This window comes from Populus alba, chromosome 6, assembly GCF_005239225.2.
Source record: "Populus alba chromosome 6, ASM523922v2, whole genome shotgun sequence".
Lineage (NCBI taxonomy): Eukaryota > Viridiplantae > Streptophyta > Magnoliopsida > Malpighiales > Salicaceae > Populus > Populus alba.
Window position 1 is genome coordinate 18,456,706 of NC_133289.1, and position 20,569 is coordinate 18,477,274.

Here is a 20,569-nt window from a genome sequence, read left to right on the forward strand (position 1 = left end):
GTTCTATTATAACTAGATTTTTGTTCGTCAAGAGCTGCTTATTGATAATGACTTCAAATGTATTTTAGAGAAGCCATAGTTCCAAACTTGATACATGCTTCCTTTTATACAAAGTTAAGTATATTGGAGACATTGTGCAGCATGCTCAAAGTTTAGTACATTTTGAGTGAAGGTGTTGGATGATTGAGATTTCACAAACGAATCAATGACTGGCTTGCTTAATGCATTTTTGTTACTCTCCATTGCATTTACTAACGCTTGCTATTTATTTATTTATTTATTTTTATTTAATTCACTTGCTAAGTATCATGTCTGCTAGATGATGTCAGACCCAAGCGCATGGGTCAAAAAATTTAAATTTTTTCAAAAGCATGATTGAACCATAAAAATAAACATTGCCTCATTCAAACAGAATTATTTATTTATTTATATGCAGTAGAACTTAACTGCAAACTCTTTTTTTTTTATCCAACTTATTTTATAAATTTGTTATATTTGAAGAGGAAAGAATGAAAAAAAATGTTGAGTTCTAAGTGATTTATTTCAAGTCTTTAAAAATAAACTTTCTTTTTTTGCATGCATTGAGGATAAAAATATTAGTTTTATATTTCCATCTAAGTGTTGAATAAATTTTTAAAGGGTTCATGCTTTTTAAACTTGAGATGTTGCATGATCTAATTGTCAAAGTTTATTACAAGAAGAGCTTATTCTATCTTATAACTATTAGTATATACGAAAATTTGAAATATATGATTATAAGAGAAAACTTTTGAATTGATACATTATGTTGCAGGAAAAGAAAATATTGTATATATAAAAGACTTATTGTCCTTTTGACTATCTTAATTTGTGCAATTTTTTAGATGATTTCTTCACAAAAATTACAGATTAATAAAAAAAGTTTGAGTGAATTTTAAGGATGCGTGTGGTTAATGTCCCAAAATAAAAGAAAGAAATATAGAAAATATAAAAATATAATTGGTTAAAAAAAAAATGATGAAAATACAAAATAAATATGTTTTTAGAACAACTATAAGTGTATTCCTATATTTTCAAAAAAAAAAAAAGCACAAGTTTGGCATGATTACTGGGTCCAAACATGTGGGTCATGCAACACCCAAACGCGGGGCTGTCATGGTTGCTAGACCCAATCGCTTGTCTCTAGCAAGGTATTTGGTATCTTTTCTTAACAATACATCAGAAGTCCATCAATAATTATTAGTTAGATGTCCTAAGACCATTTAACAAATTTGGATGAGTATTTTGATCCTCAACAAAACCATTACCTTTATTTGGCTCACAAAAATTATACAAATCCTAGGCGCCAGACCCAAGCTACTTGGATCTAACAACAACGCTAGGTCTGAGCAGCTTGGGTCTGGTAACCCTATGAAAGTATATTGTGGACCAAGACACAGTTCACTATAGATTTGCATAGTAGATTTTTTAAACTCTAATGACTTGAGATGGAGCTAATGTTGTTTTTTCACAAAACGTTAAATTAACATTTTGCCATTTGGTTGAAAAAATTGAAGCCCTAGTTATGAGGGTATTTCAGTATTTTTCATAGGCTTATTGGTCATTAAAGATTTGAGCGGGGGTATGATAGTCTTTTCACGTTTATTTGCATAATAAAAATAATATTCTACCCCTAAGGTTAACAAAAGTAAGACGGTTAACAAAAGTAAAACCTATTCCTCAAGGATTTTTTTGACCTTTAACAAACTTAAATAGTTCAAATACATTTTTAGCCATGGAATAGAAAAAAAAAAAAAAGTTTTGCATATACAGATATTTTTGTTCTTCTACTGTTTTTTGTATTTTTCTATAATAGTAAGCAGTATTTTGATATTGTTTAATTCTTTTAAAATTCAAAAAGCTATGCTAGAATCATGTTTACATGGTTTTGGCAATCATGTCAGACTCTAATTACTTAGGTGTCAACTCAAGTTTTGTGAAGTTAGTGTGGTTGTCAAACTCAAGGTTCTTGGGTATGGTAAATAGTTGAGTAAATATTTAAAAATTAATCCACTTGATTAAATTTAATAACACTATTAAAATACTCTCTCTCTCTCTCTCTCTCTCTCTCTATATATATATATATATATATATTATTCCCAGTATACTAGTAATTTATATAATTAGGGTGATAACATGGTTCACCACGCACGTGTGCAGGCAAACTCCCTCCCGCGTGCCGCGCGCCATTTTCAATATTAATCCATAATTGCATCATGAAGATGGCGACGGTCCATGCATGGAAAAACATATGGTTTAATCACGTAAAATGTTTTCCTTAACCTCGCTCTAATTTCTCTTAAAACGACCACCTGTCTCCATTTTGAACAATCAAATACGATGCTTTATTTGCTTACCCTTTCTCAAGATAAGTGCCTCTTTGCTTCATCTTTCACTTTCTCTCTGATTATTATTCTAGTTTCTTGCATGGATTTGGTTTGTTGTTGCAATTTGGTGAGGATTTTTGTATTTTTTTTTGTGAATTCTTGACCATATTTTGATTAGTTTTGTTTCCAAATTAATGTCATTCGGAGCCAAATTGCAAAATTAGGGTTTGATTGAGGGTCTGGGATCTGATCACAAAGAAGCATCAAAGTTGTATCTTGTTACTGTTAATGGGATAAAAAAGATTCAATCTTTATACTACCTTTCAGAGAAGAGAGGCGGTAACAAGGACCTGAAGATCAACAGGGCTAGTTGTTTATTTTTTATTTTTTATGGGGAATACATGTGTAGGACCAAATCTAGGCAATAATGGATTCTTCAATACTGTTACTGCTGCTATTTGGCCTTCCCGGCCACCAGAGGACCGGTTGCACCTTCCTAAAGGAGAAGATAGTAGCAAGAATAATGCTGATTCAGAATCGGGTCCGGTTGGTGGATCAAAAAAATCTGAGGGTTCTAAAAAAGGATCAAATGATCATCCACCAATACTGGTCCAGAACACCCCGCCTGAACCAGTTAAAATGCCCAATGAAGCACCACCACCTAAAGTCATTGAGCATGAAAAGTCCATTAAGCAGGAAATGAGAGAAGTGGGAATTGGTCAGCCAGGGGAGGAGCAGAAGGGGAAGAAACCTACTCATGCTAAGAGGGTTTCGAGTGTAGCGCTTCAATTGGAATCTGTGTTAGGGAGGAAAACTGGGAATTTGAAGGATATTTATAGTTTAGGGAGGAAGCTTGGACAAGGGCAATTTGGAACAACGTTTCTCTGCATTGAGAAGGTGACTGGGAAGGAGTTTGCTTGCAAATCCATTGCGAAGAGGAAGTTGACGACGCAGGAGGATGTGGATGATGTTAGGAGGGAGATTCAGATAATGCATCATTTGGAGGGTCATCCTAATGTGATAAAAATTGTGGATGCTTATGAGGATGCTGTTGCAGTTCATGTCGTTATGGAACTTTGTTCTGGCGGGGAGCTTTTTGACAGAATTGTTCGGAGGGGGCATTATACGGAAAAACAGGCAGCTGAGCTTGCGAGGTTAATTGTTGGTGTTGTGGAAGCATGCCATTCTCTGGGTGTTATGCACCGGGATTTGAAGCCTGAGAATTTTCTGTTTGTCAGTCAGGAAGAGGAGTCGCCGCTTAAAACGATAGACTTTGGTCTCTCAGTGTTCTTCAGGCCAGGTACACATCTGAGCATCACTTTTATGTTTCAATGGTTGGATTTAGCACCCCTTTACTTGAAGCATTATTGAACTAGTGCTACACTAGCCTTTTCTTTGAACTCTATTATAGCTCTAGAGTTCTTGAAAATATTTTCCATGCCATCCAAGTACAACACCAATAATTTACTGACTAAATGAATAGGAATATCAGCTCAATTATAAATAGCTTCTCTTTCTCACTTATGAAGATTTCCACTTGCCATGTGCTTTTCCTACATGAGAATAGAATGGCTTGCCCCCTTTTCTTGCCTATCAACCGTGGAAATAATTATCAAAGAGGAAGAATGGTTACTGTTTCTGTCACGGATATTGTTAATGGATAGGCGAAAGGTATGCTTGGTTTCTCAAATAGTAAGATGGTTGATTATATGGATAAAAGCTTACATTTGAAATTTATTCCCAAATTTAAAAAAGTTTTAGTTTGTAGTTGGATCTGAACTTATCCCCCTAAATAATTGCATTGAACTTATAGTTCTTGCTGTTGAGATAAGGATAGAAATTTTGGTCTAAAATTTGAGGCAGTCTTGATCAAAACCTATTCTCTTCATGTTTACTATCATGATAAAAAATCTGGTATTGAGTATATATGGACTAATGCTTTTCTCAGGCCTGATGTTCCGCCCCTTAGACCCTTAATCACATCTTTTGTGATGATCTCTGACTACCTGTCATATGCAGAGAACACTGCATGTTCATTTTTGCTTTAGTTTAGATCAGGTGATTGATTCTTCCCTAGAAAATTCTGTGGGCCATAACCCTCTTGGAGAGGGTGCTTTAGTTCAACAGAAAAAAATCAGAATCCATACGAAATTAGTGCATGAGGAAATTGAGTGAAAGAGATTTATAGATCTGCTTAGAGCTTTCAACAAATAACAAACAATGCCTTGATCAAGCCTGACTGGACTTTATGAAAACATTTCCACCATTCACCTCTGATTTCAACAGTAAAAGCAAGCAAGCTGTGCCCATACACACACAAGCAGGGTCATTGAAGTTTCAGTATCCAGATTTTGATTTTGGCTTGAACGAACAAAAAATATATGAATATTTACTTTTATTTTGATAGCCTGCAGCGTGAGTTTCAATGCCAACATCTGAAAATTTGGAAATGATTTTCCATTCTAAAGTTGTTTGGAGCTGCCAATTGTGGCCTAAACAAGTGCCAGAGGCTGAATGTTGAACCTCTTAAGTTCCCAATACTTATCTGGCTTCTCATTGTAAGCTATTTTAAGTTTTTGTATGGTCGAAATGCACACAGTGGTTACAAAATATAGCAAAATTTACTGCTTCTTTATAATTTCTTAAATACACATCACAATATAATTTTCTTCATTGACCATTCCAGACAATTTCATTATTTAGTACATGAACATTTCAACATCCATGCCAATATGGTTTCCTTAGTATGCCTCCTATATGTTTTGCTTTAGAAGGGATATGTTTGCCTGCAGTCAGCACATAGTCTCTCCATTGCCCATGCTTATTTAAAACTTTGTCAGCATTGTGTTGTTTCTTCCTTAATAGTCCTTTCCATTTTTAAAAAACTAACTAATGTTTTCATCATCTCAGGTGAAACTTTCACTGACATAGTTGGCAGCCCCTACTATGTAGCTCCAGAAGTGTTGCGGAAGCTATATGGTCCAAAATGTGATGTTTGGAGTGCTGGGGTGATCATTTATATTTTGTTAAGCGGGGTTCCCCCATTTTGGGATGGTGAGACTCTTGATCTAGAATTATGTTATTTTATACCTTTATCTAATGATTATTTGGCTGCGTGTAATTTATGCTCTGTCATGTTTGGGATCAGAAACGGAACAAGGAATATTTGAGCAGGTTTTAAAAGGGGAACTAGACTTTGAATCAGAACCTTGGCCTAATATCTCTGAAAGTGCAAAAGATCTTGTTCGGAAAATGCTAGTAAGGGACCCTAAAAGACGGCTGACAGCCCATGAAGTTCTCTGTGAGTATGCATACCACTATAATCTAATCTTTAAATATCTCTTTGCCAAATAAACCAGGGCATTGTTTATTATTAGTTTGTTGTGTCTCTTTTGTAGTTGTGTTTTTTAATGATAACCCTAATTTTCTTTTATCATGATTCACCATAGCTTCTTGAAATTTTAGCTTATAACAGAACTGAATGGAGGAAAATGCTCACACAGCTAGCCGTAGCTAATCAGAGATTGAGGTCTAGTTGACTTGAGCTGAGTTGTTGCTTAAGTGGATGAAGTCATGAAACAAAATCGTAAATTAAGTTCTGTTGGAAATGTGAAAATATACTATAGTACAAAACTAGCTAGATGGATGATGGTTTAGGAGGAGTTATATGATACAAAGAACGTGTCTTGATCTTGCTAGTTTCTTTTGTCACCAAGGAGTAGCAATAGTTGCCCCATGTTTTTGTTCTCGTGCAGGCCATCCTTGGGTGCAGATGGAAGGTGTTGCACCTGATAGACCTCTTGACTCAGCTGTTCTAAGTCGGTTGATGCAATTCTCAGCCATGAATAAGCTCAAGAAAATTGTCATCCGAGTGAGTACTTATAATCCCTGAACTCTTAAAAATTTGTGCATGCTACACAGCAGACATGGTAACTGTGGAAAACTTAGGTCATGCTTTGGATGCTGTATCATGATAAAGAACATATTGAGACAAGGAATGCAATGGAGCTGATCACTTCCTTTGTTTGGTTGCCAGACTTGTTTTGAGTGGAGTTGCAATGCTAAAACATCAATATAGAAACATCATTTATAATCTTTTGATAATTAAAAGGTGATATGGCTGTTCAGTTTTACCTGCAGTTTTGTTTCTTGCATCTATTAATGAAAAGATGTTACCTGTCTTTGAAACAAGAAGAGTGCATATATCGTAGCATGATAATTGTGATTTTAAACCTTCTGACTATTCCATGCTTTAAGCACATATCTCTTTGTAACGCAAACATCTTTATGTTATTCACCAGTGTATTTTTTCATTATAATTTTTAGTCTAATGTGCTTTGCATATATAAATACTGCATTAAAAGTTTCTAAGCTAACCAAATATCATCATTGAAGTCATCATACAATTAAGCTTACATTACAACTCTAAATCTCTGCTTACAGGTATCAAGCATTTCTTGTTAGCTGAAGTATTTGCAACAGTGCTTTTTTCATTTGAGTACATTGTTTCACATAGTGAGCACCATACTTCATAGATGCCATTAGATGATTTTGCCATCTGAATGCTAAGTGTGTGATTACATATTGTACATGATCACTTTCTCTTGAAACAGATATCTTGGTTGAATTGCTTGAAGTTTTCACTTGGTATTTTAAAGACAACAATGCGAGGTCCTTGCTAAAACCTGTTCTTTTACTTACCAGAAAACTTCTTTGTCATTTCAGGTCATTGCTGAAAGCCTCTCTGAAGAGGAAATTGCAGGTCTGAAAGAAATGTTCAAGATGATAGATGCAGACAATAGTGGACATATCACTCTAGAGGAACTGAAGATTGGTTTGGAGAAAGTGGGTGCTAATACCAAGGATTCTGAAATTGCTGGGCTAATGCAAGCCGTAAGTCTGTTTGAAATTCAGATCCAAGGTTTTTATAGTTATATAGCATAGGATCATGATGGTAGTTTTCGTTCTTACTCTTTTGTTTTTTTAACAAATTACCTTGAGACTTTCTGCTGTGAACCATTAAGGGATTTCAGACAACCTGGTCATCTTTGGTTAAACATGACTGAATTTAGTGTGAGTCTCTCTGAAATGAGCTAGATAAGTAGTTTGTGTGCTGTGACCAAGATTCAAGTCCCGTGTTTCTATTTTCTTGAGGATTACCTATTAAACAACTCATAGCCAAGCCATTGTCCGATTTAGCTCAAATATGGAGAAAAGCATGAACAACCCGAGATATAGGAACATGGTGCACGATTCTGTAGGTTATGTTTAAAGAGCCTAGGTCCCAGCTTGGAACAAGACACAAACACGCACCAACACACGTGCACAGATCATAAGAAACCTGTTCAGCATATAAAATGTAAATGGAGAAATGTGGAAATTGATATATTTTGGTTACCATTATTTTCTATGAGATTTTATCATGGCCATTAAATTAACTAGTGAAATCGCCACTTAAGCTCCTGGATCTCCCAGATGATTGTCTTGGATGAGTTATCACATCAGCGTTTGCCCTCATCCATACAGTTTGATTCTGATTAAGCTTCCTACCTGTTAAAAATTTCAGGCTGACGTTGATAACAGTGGTACCATAGACTATGGCGAGTTCGTAGCAGCCATGCTCCATCTAAACAAGATTGAGAAGGAGGATCATCTATATGCAGCCTTCTCATACTTTGACCAAGATGGGAGTGGGTACATCACTAAAGATGAGCTCCAACAGGCCTGTGAGAAGTTTGGTTTAGGAGATGTTCAGTTAGATGAAATTATACGTGAAGTTGACCAAGATGATGTAAATATCTTCTTGCCAATAACAATTTTCATTTACCTCCAGGTAGAAAATAGTTTAATTCATCGGCATGATTTAATTTTTCACTTTCATATTCATTTCAGGATGGACGCATCGATTACAGTGAATTTGTGGCTATGATGCAAGACACTGGTTTTGGCCAAACCAGATCACAAATAACTTAGGCATGCAAGATTCAGATAAGCCTTTAATCAGGAGTTAATTTGTATTTTCTAGGTGTCATAAGTTAACAGAATGTGCAGCGCATACTGCTGTAAAGAGGAGGCAGGCTTCAGGGAGGTTAAGAGAGGGTATCCTATTCATTTTATTCTTTTCCAAGTTGTATTTACCACCTTTTAGGTTCCTGTTAAATTTATTCAGATGGATTAGATTGCAATTTTCCATGTTTGAAAACTTTGTTCATGATCAAACTTTTTCTTCCTAGTTATTTTTGTCTGTAGTATGAACGGTGCTGGATATCTCTATCGGTACTAAATGGGTACTTGGCATGGTTTTAGTGCTCACCTTTTGATGATTAATGTGCAAATTACGTATCTTAGGTATTCATATATAATTCAATTATGCAAAATCTTCTTCTTGGAGCTAGAGAACATCTCTTTCCAATGATGTTATTTGTTCACCATTATGTTCGTTGTCTGTTTGCTGAAAACACAGAGATGTATACATGTTTTTGTCGCCTTTTTTGGACAAAGACAGTACTCCAGCAGCAATCGTGTTTGACACAAGTTCAATCTACATTTGTACATACGCAATTGACATTTTCTCTTGTACCTTGTCCAGCAGGACCAGCACCGTGTCACGGTTGTAAATACCGTTCCTCAGTGATGAAAAAGCCAGCCATGTCTTGTCTGTTAGGAGAAATGACATTACTTTTCTTTGTGTTGTGTCCATGTCAATAAAGGGTGCGCCACGACGACTTGGAAGCATCCGTGTAGAAATGGCTGCATGTGCAATTGCCGATGTACTGCTTTGTTTTAGCAGGTTCATAGTACTGAAAGAAAGCAACCAATTCAGAGATTTAAGTTGATGCCATGCGTGGTTGAAGGGTCTTTCTCCAATTGTTGTCCTATGCAAGGCGTTCAATCAAACTGACATTTGCGGTACCATTTAACTTGCGCCCTAAATGGACCATGGCAAGTAGCCTTCCTAATTTGCAACTAGTGCCAAACCAAGCAAAACGTCAATGAGAAAGGGGCGATCAGCTCGATGCACCATGTTAAGGACTTTCCTTAACAAAATAAGAAAACTAGAGAATTAAAGAGAGAAGAAGAAGAGATGAGAAGAAGAGAGACAAAAGGAACTTCATTTCTGAATAAAATTAATTTCTTATTACCCATCTCTTATATTTCATAGAATTGGTGTTTATGCATAGGTACTTTCCACCAACTGTAACTACTAACAAAATTCTAACTAATTTCAAACTACTAACTATAAACTAACTCAACTTCTTAACTTTTTAGCCATGTAGACTCTTTCTTGCTGTCAAATCCAAGGCTCATAACAATACTCCTTTCCTATGAGATTCTTTTCTCAAGAATCAAAGCAAAAATCAACTCTTCCATGCTTGTCAATCTTGCTTTTTCTAGTTGTAATTCCATTACTATTACCTTCATTCACATCCAAAAATTCTTCCCTACCCCCTTTCATTCCTTCAATCATTTGTACCCCTTTCATACAATATTGATGTCCATTTGTATATTTTTTATCTATATCTAAAACATTGCATTAACCTCTTTTTTTACTCATGAAAAGTTTTAAGGGTTTGTTTTGAATTATGAGGCACTTAGATTTTACAATGATTATGAGTTTTTAGTGGTGGTTTACCTGGTTGTTGATCCTTGTTATATAAGAGAGCAGTTCTTGGATTCTTCTTGACCATGTCATTATTAGATTTCTTTTGTCATTTAGTTTGATAAAAACTTGCATCATGATTAATGGTTGAAGAATCTTGAGCATTAGCTTGATGCCATCCTTCTTCCACTTATAAAGCTAAAAATATAATAAGATTATGGCAATGAAAGTTTTAATGCATTCACCAACCACTTAAGTTCTTCAAATCTCTTTACATATTCTTTCATATATTTATCTTGGACAAGTTTGTTGAATTCCTCCATAATATCTTTTCTATTACCCAACCTCATGCAAATACCTTTGGTAAATTCTTCTTAACTAGCCAAATCCTCTCCTTTTATACAAAAATCCTCCATACCACATCTCATCTTGAAGAACTTCTTGTATTTCTTTATCCAACTCTTTGGATGTTTTCTAAAAAAAGTTGGCAATTCCACCTTAGGTAAAGCTACATTGTACCCTACCTTTTGAACTTATTGATTTCCCATACCTTCTTCATGTTAATTTATTTTGTGATTGGAAATTAATCCATCAGAAACTGTGTTATTCCTTCCTCCTATATCTACTTCTTGGCTTCTTATGATTATCTTAAAAGTAGCCATTATATCCTCTAACTATAAATTGACTTGGTTGATCTTCTTCTTTTACTCTTATATCATTTCTTGAAGTTTCTCATATAGGTGTTGAATATGTTCATTCACCTTCCTTCCATGCTCTTTTAAAGCCTTCATTCTATTATTCTTTATTATTGCTAATTGTTTAATAGTAATAATATTCTTTTGGTTGTGAAATGTTGACTCTAATACCAAATTGTCAAGGACTTTCCTTAACAAAACAAGAAAACTAAAGAATTAAATGAAAAGTAGAAGAAAAAAGAAGAGAGATAGAAGGAACTATAATTCTGTAGAAAATCAATTTCTTATTATTCATCCTTTACGTTTCATACAACTAGTGTTATATGAAAGGACTTTATGTCAATTCTAACTACCAACATAATTCTACTATCTAACAACTAGCTCAATTTCCTAACTTCTTAGCCATGTCAATTTTCTTTTCTATTGTTTTCAATTTTATAATTGTTATTGTTAACATATTGGTCTATACTAGAACATTTTCTATTTGTATATATTAAAAATCATGGTGGTGGGATTCATAATGGGTGGTGGGATCCATTATGGAAAAGACCATATAAAAATGTTGTGTCAGGAATACACGATGGGGTGACTTGTATAAAACTATTATATTAAGGACATATGTTGTGGTAGCCCACATAAAGATGTTAAGAATCCACAATGGGGTAGACCACATAAAAGTCTTATGTTAGGAATCCATAATGGGACGACTCGTACAAAGATGTTATATTAAGGACATATGATATGGTAGCCCACATAAAGATATTAGGGATCCACAATAGGGTAAACCACATATAAAAAGATGTTTGTGATGGATGATGGTTTTTTAATAAGGTTTGAACTCGATGACAAGTTCCTTTTCAACTCATAGAGATTAATTTAGAAGCTTTTTTGGGAAGATAAAATAGTTTTCTTAGTTAATTTAATTTAATTTATTTTTCTATTCAATATATTATGTTGTTCTAGTTTTTTATATTTTAATGAAATATTTTTATATGTTATTTTTTCTATTCAGTATTGCTGGGGTTTTCTAGTTTATATATATATAAGATTGTAATAGCATTTTAGCAAGTGGAGATATAAATAATTCATAAAGTAGTCCAAATAGAATCATTATTGACTAGGTAAACAATATATGTCTCTTTGAAAAACCTACAAGAATTTTATCATAGGAATCAGATTTGCTAGCTTATTCAAACAAAAAGATCAAAGTTAACTTAGGAAAGCAAACTATAAAGTATAATCATAATTAACTCCAATCAATAAGAGGAAACAAGAGTTGCTAACTTAATTCCCATACTAATGACAATGGTGATAGTAAGTTATTCGCCTTCATCTACTGGTTCAGAATGAGACTTTATTTATTGTTATAATTTTGCTACTGGAATTTTTTTAATGAGGCCAGCTTATGACACTCAAGCGAGTTCTAGAGATCATCCTCATGAAATGGCTATATTATGTAAATTGGTATGGAAATGAAATAGACTGGAGAGGATAAAGGTTTTTATATGGATTATTGCTCATAACAGAATTAGAAGAACCTTATTAACATCATTGTGCCATGGATATGGAAATGATGTTTCATACCTTGTGGGACTGTTTATTAACACATAATATTTGGAATAATCTTGTGAAACTTAAGGATAGAAAGGGGTTTTATTATGCAATATTAACCTCGTGGATGATTGGCAATCTATCATCCCATTGTTACAACAATGAAGGAAATCCTTGGCTATTAATATTTGGAGTTACAATTTGGCATCTGTGGGAGCAGAGGAATTACAGTGTTTGGAGAGATCACTAATCCATATTATAATCCTTTAAATGTGATCTAGTGACTAGTATTAAATTAGTAAAAAGATTAGCATAGCCCCTACATGAAAAATTAAATAGAATACTTTGCTAGGATGAAATTATCCATGAATACAATAGGTGAAGTTGAATTTGGATGATTGTAGAAAAGGTTATCCAGACAACACTGGAGCTATAGACATTATTCGAGACACTTTCAATACTTGAATTAAGTGTTTTACTATTAACATGGGATATTGCACTTCGGTCTAAGCTGAACTATAAGGGGTCATTACTAGTCTAGAGCTCAAGTGGTTTTTAGGATTAAAAAAACTCATTCTTGAATCAGACTTTATTCTTGCAATAGATTTCATAACAAAATATTTTGTGAAAATGAATGTGAACTATACTTTAATAAGTAGAGCTAGGAAATTATCTTGTTAGAGATCGGGAAGTTAAGGTTCAGCTCATCTATATAGAGGCCAACTTGACAACGAACTAGTTAGCTTATTATGGTTTAACCAAAAGTTCTTTTGATCGTGATCATTTAATAATAACCCCCTGATGGGACTGTATTCGATATTGTATTACAATCTCATATGGTCTATTATTCAATGTTTAATTTAAGCTTTTTTGGTGTTTAGCCACGATCACAACAAGAGAAAATTGAAGATATGAATAAATAAAATTAAATATAGCGAGAGTCTCCTTATAATTATAGCATTTTAGGTCTTTGAAAGTTTCTAACAAACCATGTTATCATTTGTTATTATCTATGTCAAATCCCAAATATATAGAAGAGTAATGCAAATTCTTTCTTGTGCATTCTTTTGATTAAAGAAAGAAAAGAAAAGAAATATAGTCTTTTTGCATCCCATGAGTTAATTATAATTTAGTACTTGTAGTAGTTTAAAGAGAGTATTGATTAATCCTTGTAGTTTCATAAACTATATATATAACCCAGATTGTAACCTCCTTCTGTCCATATTCTATAACCTGATCGCTTTATTGATTTCATGTTTTTTTATTTTCCATTTTTTTTTCTTTTAGTAAACCAAAGGAAAGAGGAGGAGGAAGATGGGCAAATCGAGTAGGAAATAGGGTATTTTCTTTTTTAAAAAAATAATTAAATTGAGGATGCTTACAAGCACCATATATTATAATAAACTCCGACAGCGAATGAGCAATTAAAAAGGAGCTTTCCAGGTGGGTGAACCGATTTTTTGCCTTTTCGCCATGCTCGTACGTAGTAAAGCTTTATTTTCCAGTAAAGGCCCAAAACCACATGATACTTGACCTACCATACATCTACAAACCTTTTTCTTCTACTTTCCAAAACCTCCCACCAATCTTTTTTAACAGACCTGATCAGCGTGTGAGCAGCAAGAAAAGATCAAGTTGCTGTGTGGTAATTGACTAGTCCCCACCATTGGCACTCACCATCGATCCCACGTCGTTTTCACCTTCCAGTTCATACGGGCCATTTCGTGTTTCAAGTTTTCTTCATGGAAATAAATGGCAGAAGAAAAAACAGTCTGGTGGATGAGGATGACGATGACCTAGCTCTCTTCCTCCTTTTTCTTGATTGATCCATCTCATACATGGCACTTCACAGCTCCTCGACATTTGTCATGACCCATGCAGATATTGCATGTACGTATATATATCTTGACGTTTTCGTATTATGACAAGTCATTACTCTTTTTTCGTCTGATAAATTTTCGTTAATGTTGTTTACACGAATTTGTCAAGAAGCATACGCCAAGTCTCATGGATTTAATCTTAATCACAGCAAGAAATTGACATATATACAGTTTCTTTATGCAAACTTGGAAATTTTTTTCTTTTAGTAAACCAAAGGAACTTGCATGCGAACTGGGTTTTTAAAGTGATTTTGTATGTTAAGTATATATTAATTTATAAAATTGTACGAGTTAAATCATGGTTTTAATAATTTTGATATAAAGTATATAAAATATCCTGCTGCTTCGGATGAAACCTGGACCACCCCCACAATGACATTAATTAAAAGTAAAAAGTTAGAGATAAAAAAATAAATAATAATAACCCACTAGGAAAATGTGATCGTATTAACCTTTTGATCTTTTCATAACTGGCTAATGTTGATGCCACCAGAAACTCGTTTTCACTTTTGTTGCCTGTGCCAGTTGCCACCCTCAGCAACAAGAAAAAGATCATCGTAATTAATTAATGTCCGACACGTGGAGGTATCCAAGCGGCAAGCGCAATAAGTCATACCACGTGTCAAGGGAATGGGTAACAGCCACTTATTAATGCTGAGGTGTCGCCAATCCTGACTGTAAAGTCTACACGTGGCAATGGAATTACGGCGACTTTAGCTCTGTTGTGTTGTTAACAGCAAGAAAATGCTCCATAATCCCTGAGGCCTGGACATGACCTAACTAACAAAGATTGTCTTTCTGTGTCCCTCACCCAGTCACGTCCCTGTCACGTGGCTTGCCCACAGTTGGCCGGCACCGCCCCCCTTTCTGATTTCTAGTGACTTGACAAATTATTTTTGTATTTTTTTTTGTGTAATAAGAAAAAAACAATTTAATGCAATTAAATATTAATCATTTTTTAATTAAATATTAAAAAAAATTCAGATAAAATTTTTAGACATTATATTGAATTTCATTTTTTTTGAAATTTAATAATAAGTTTTTATTGAATTTTATCTTATAGTATTAGATTATGTATTTTTTTCATATAATAATATGAAAAAAATTAACTTGATTTAATAGAGATTATAAACTAAGTTGTTAATTTGATGGATTAACTAAATATTAATATAAAAAAATTACGTTATAATTTTTCAAGTTTAAACCATTATATTAACTTTAATAACAATTCTAAAAAAAGTACTATTTTTATTTTTTATAGTACAATATATTTGATTCCAGCCTGCAACAAAAGGGCAGGCGATAAACTAGTGTTGAACTAAATAATAACACTTGCATGCACGTGACGTTTAAAAAATAATTGAAATTGTATCTCACTGACGTCTAAAAATGAAAAGAAGGGAAGATGATCCATAAAATCATTTTTTTATTAAAAAAATATATATTTTATAATAATCATCCTTAGGCCTTTTGGCAGACATCATATCTTTAATCCAATGTTTCACCGTACAGGCGCAAAGATAATATTAGGAGTTTAATCTAATTGGTATATTATTTACTTTCCATGCCATCATATCTTTAATTAGATTTTTTTTTTTCAGAAATCACCACAAGTCTTATAAATTTTAAAATTATTAAAAATATATATAATTATTTATTTTAAAATCTTAAAAAATTAATTAAAATACCCGCATAAGTTAACTTGGATATATATAATTATATATATAAAAAAAAAATAGAGAGATAATAATTTCTATGAACATACGGCGCAATATTAGTGATTTGTTTATCATGTTATCCATTAAAGAACAATTTTATCTTGGTGTAATAAGAAAGTTATGCCAAAGACTTTTTATTATTATTATTATTATCGGAGAAGATGAAAAAAGATAAGGCACTGAGTTCCTGAGTTCGCATCCAACCGCATAATGTGGCGAGGTAAAATGACATCTGCAGAGGATATTGAATCCAGCAGGATCCCATTCCTTTGTTGTGTCATGTCATCGAGCGGTTGAGTGAAGAGTTGAAATTAACAGATTTGGGCTTTTTATTGTATTATTGTGTTGCGTTATTCGGTGTTTTTTTTTTTTTTTTAATGATGAGATAAAAAAAGTGCTCGGTGACTGGTTAATATATTGCTTTTATAAATGTTTAATTAAGACGACTAATTGAGTTGTATTGGATAAAAAAAAGAAATGTACGGGCGGGGTTGAATGTTTCCTAGAAAAAGAAAGTCTCGTGTCCAATCTGCTTTTCTCGAATCAGAAGTGCATGATGGATTTAATTATTTCGGAGATCATGGAGTATAATACCGCTCACATCCAAAATCTTTTATGATTTGATATATTAGAAAAGCTAAATAAATAGCTAAAAATAAAAAACTAATATTTTAGTTTTTCTTTGTTTGTTTTGCATACTTCAAGAGAAAAGCCAAACAAAATGCTAAAATATATTTTCTCTCTCACAAATGCTATTCCTACATATCTCTCAAAAGAGTCAAAATTAATCAAGTGGAGCCAACAAAAAAATAAACCAATTAAATCTAGTCATGTGGAAAAAAATAACATCAAAATCATTAAAAAAAAATAAAACACTTCTTTAACTCTAATAGAATTGACTTTTCAAATGGCTTTTTTCCATTAGAATATACATGGTAAAAAAGCTATATTTATACTATTCAAAATGTTATTTTATCAATTTATTTATTTAAAATAGCATTTTTCATTGGAGATGCTCTTATGCTCAGTCAGCTAGCTAGAATAAAAAATACATTATTATTATTATTATTATTAAGATAATAAAAAACATAAACTTGATAAAATTAAATACCATAAAAACTTTGATGAAAAAAAATAAATCAAAGGAACCAAATTGAAATTAGTACTATTTTTATTGAAAAAAATAAAAACATGATATGATTAATAATAAAATTAAAAATTATAAAAACTTTGATAAAAGAGTAAGGAAAAAAATTAAAAAACCAAAAGTAGAAGGACATAAATGAAAAACTTACATTTATAAATTAGAATTAAAGGATTAAATTGAAAACAAATAAAAATTTAACAAAAAAACCAAAAAATTAAATTAAAAAAATTAAATCTGAAATATCAATAATAAAAAGATTTCGAAACTTAATTTTTGTTAAAGTTGAAACTCCTTTGCTAATTAATTCGTTTCATTGCCTTCTTTGTAATATCTCTCCAACCTTAATTTTTCGTGATAAGAAAAAACGTTAGAGATTTTTGTGGCTTGGTTCAACTTAAATCAATGTGGACGTTATTGAATATATATTGTTTAAATTGAATGGTGTAGCTTAATTAATGTGAATTAATTGGTAGGAAGTATATTAATAGACTTTTATATTAAGGAGACTTGTTTTTTTATTTAGAAATGTATTAAAAATATATATTTTTTAAAAAAAAATTTTTAATATCAATATATAAAATAATTTAAAAATATAAAAAAATAATTTATTCAACATTTTTAAAGACCCTAGCTAAAAAATAGGATAAACAACCTTTGTAAAAGAATGTCGACACCGGCTTTTAGAGCTCGGCGGGCACCTTTGTATTTGATCGTTTTGTAGTCCAATCTTCGTCTTTTTGTATTGCTCGTTGCTGATGAATTAACTTGGTGAGATTTGAGTATAATTAGCTTTTATGGTTTGGTTGCATAAAGAACTTTTTTTTTTCAATTATGTCATTGGAGGGTCAAAGTTGGTCGAATTATATTAATTCATGTATTATTATTTTTTTGTGTGTGTTTTTTTATATATGTTTTGATTACACGTAGGCAGCGTTTGGGAATGCAGTGCAAATCGCGTTCCCATCAAATTTGATTTTTTTGTTTTTGCTAAAATTGAGTGTGATTTGTACCTTTTGGATCGTTTTGATGTACTGATATCAAAAATAATTTTTAAAAAATAAAAAAAATCATTAACATTTATTTTAATACGAAAAGTTATTTATAAAATAATTATTATCATACTACCAAATATATTAGTAGAAAAGATAAATTGTGAGCGATTGTGAATTTTTTATTATAGTTCAAGGTCACCGCTCTCAACAATGATGTCACAAACAGTAGCGGTCATAAATAACATGGAGATTTGTCGCAAAGATTTTGGAGAAAAGAAGGAAGAAAACAATTCCCTCTTGAAGAGGTAATGTGAGACACAACCTAGACCTCATATGTTATCGACACGGACCATCTGATCCCTAACGAACAAAAGTCATGGCCACCGTCGCCTTTGGCCAGTCCATTACGCGCTACGTCAAGCAACCTAAAAACGTCAAGACTAGCAGCTAGTAGCTTACAAACCCAGTTCACACGTTGTTTTAAAACCCGGTTTTTTTTACAAGTTAATCTATTTAGGCAGCGTTTGGAAACACGGTACAAACCGTCGTTCCCACCAAATTTGAAATTTTTTTTTATTAAAATTAAATACAGTTTGTATTTTTTAGATCGTTTTGATGTGCTGATCTCAAAAATAATTTTTTAAAAATAAAAAAAAATCATTTGCAGGTATTTCGGCACGAAAAGTTATTTAAAAAGCAACCGCTACCACACTGTCAAATACACTTTTAATCTGAAATTAAAATTAGATCAAGTTTTAAAAACAAAATAAAAAAATCAAATTGACGCAAAAAAACTAGCTATTTACTTTTTATCATAAACAACATTTTATTAATTTATAAAAAAATTAAGATCATCCTGAAATTACTCTGATAACTTAGTTAAAACCTATCATGCAGGTCTTAGTCTTGGGTCAAGTCAATCATCAGGCCGAGATTAAATACTCCGACTTCACGCATACAATGGATGTTAGGTCCAGGATCAACACAAACATAGCACATGCAACTGTCCAAACACGTGTACGGTAAGGATGAACATGATTGATGTTTGATTCATCATGCATCGGTGGACCCAGATACTTTCTTATCAAGTCTAGTTATTTTCAGAATTTAGCTCACACTAACCATCTCACCTGCGATGCTATGTGGGCTAAATATTGAAAATATAGGTTTTTTCAATATTTGTTTACATAAAAATATAAAGGGTAAATATGTATTTAAAAAAATTAAAAATCAAATGTAAATCAAGATATTTTTTTTTCGCAACACGATTCATTACTTGGTTTTGTTTAATAATTTTTTTAATTAAAATAATTTTTTTATTTAATCAAATGATAGTAAAAATAGACATACAAATAAAATTGATTGAATAAAATCAAATAAAAAAAGATATCTCGTGAGGTTGAACTTATTAGAAATACCATGCAAAAAAAATATTTTTAATTAAAAAAAGTCATAGATAAATGAGAATAATCTCTTCAAAAAATAAATACAAAAAATATAATTAAAAAACAGCAACTATTTTAAAAAATAAGGAAAACAAAAAAAATAGAAAGAATGTGTATTAATTTAAATATATATTAAAAACAAAAAATTAGAGAGAAAGAGTATTAATTTAAATATATATTAAAAATTTATCTTAAAAAAACATATGTTTCTTCTTCTTCTTTTTTTTTTTAAAAGAAAAAAAAGGCCAGACATTATTGAGCTTGACCATCTAGGAATGGGTGGCATGTGGGCTTTAATTTTTTTTTTTTTTAATGTAATCGAAGAATTTTTTTAGGAAAGAATAATCAAACAACATGTCGTCTAGTATTTCTTAGATTCCAACCAATGTGGTGATTGAAAAAACATGTTCTGTGTTTTTTTTTTATCAAAAAATCATCTCAACTTATTTTTTTTTACCCTAAACACCTAGAAAAAAGACTAAAAGCTTTGACAAATTCATAAATGGAGTTAAAAAAAACACAAAAAACTAAAATCAGTTGAAATAAAAAAATCTTTCCAGAGCTTAGATTTTTTTTTAGGCAATTTCAAGGCACAAAAAACATCTTAGGTGGAACTCTCCTCACTAAATGAAACTCTTTGACACAAAGATAGACCATTTTAGTGACGATAACACCATTTTATTTTCTTCATAATTGAGATTCAATGATCTTTTTTTTTATCTCTCAAACTAAACTAAAAAATAAAATAAAGAATAAATTTTCATACTAAAATTGAATTGAGAAAATATTAGGGGATTGAATATCTATAATTTATAAAGAGTGAGAAATAAATTAAATTTTTTGTGTGAATTTAAAACTATAATCGTGACTCATTTTTTACTTTGATCTATATTTTTTTAATTTTTTTAGTCAATGAATTTGATCTAATTATTCTTTAATTTGATCTAGAAAAGATGTAATTTTAAAAAAAATTAAAAAAAATTGAACAGAAAATCCACAAATATAAAAGAGTGAACAATATTTCGATGGCTCGCGATACACGTGCCAGATAAAAAGTGAAAATACAGTGTCAAAAAGTGAAATCATAGTGACAAAAGCCTTGCTGAGTGCTGTGAAAAAGGAAAAAGCACCTAGTTCTCCGTTTAAAGAAAAAGCTAGTCACTTTAGTGTACAAAAAAGTGAAAATACAGTGTCAA

At 32.0% G+C, this 20,569-nt stretch overlaps 1 protein-coding gene across 1 annotated transcript; it reads left to right on the plus strand.

The window, feature by feature from the left end:
- The first annotated feature begins 2,186 nt into the window (after nt 1-2,186).
- Nucleotides 2,187-9,272, plus strand: LOC118043829 (calcium-dependent protein kinase 20). The gene is made up of 7 exons (XM_035051917.2): nt 2,187-3,645; nt 5,256-5,399; nt 5,494-5,646; nt 6,101-6,216; nt 7,071-7,238; nt 7,912-8,136; nt 8,238-9,272. The coding sequence occupies exons 1-7, from the start codon at nt 2,736-2,738 to the stop codon at nt 8,316-8,318; spliced, it is 1,797 nt and encodes a 598-aa protein (XP_034907808.1). The 5' UTR covers nt 2,187-2,735; the 3' UTR covers nt 8,319-9,272.
- The last annotated feature ends 11,297 nt before the right edge of the window (nt 9,273-20,569 follow it).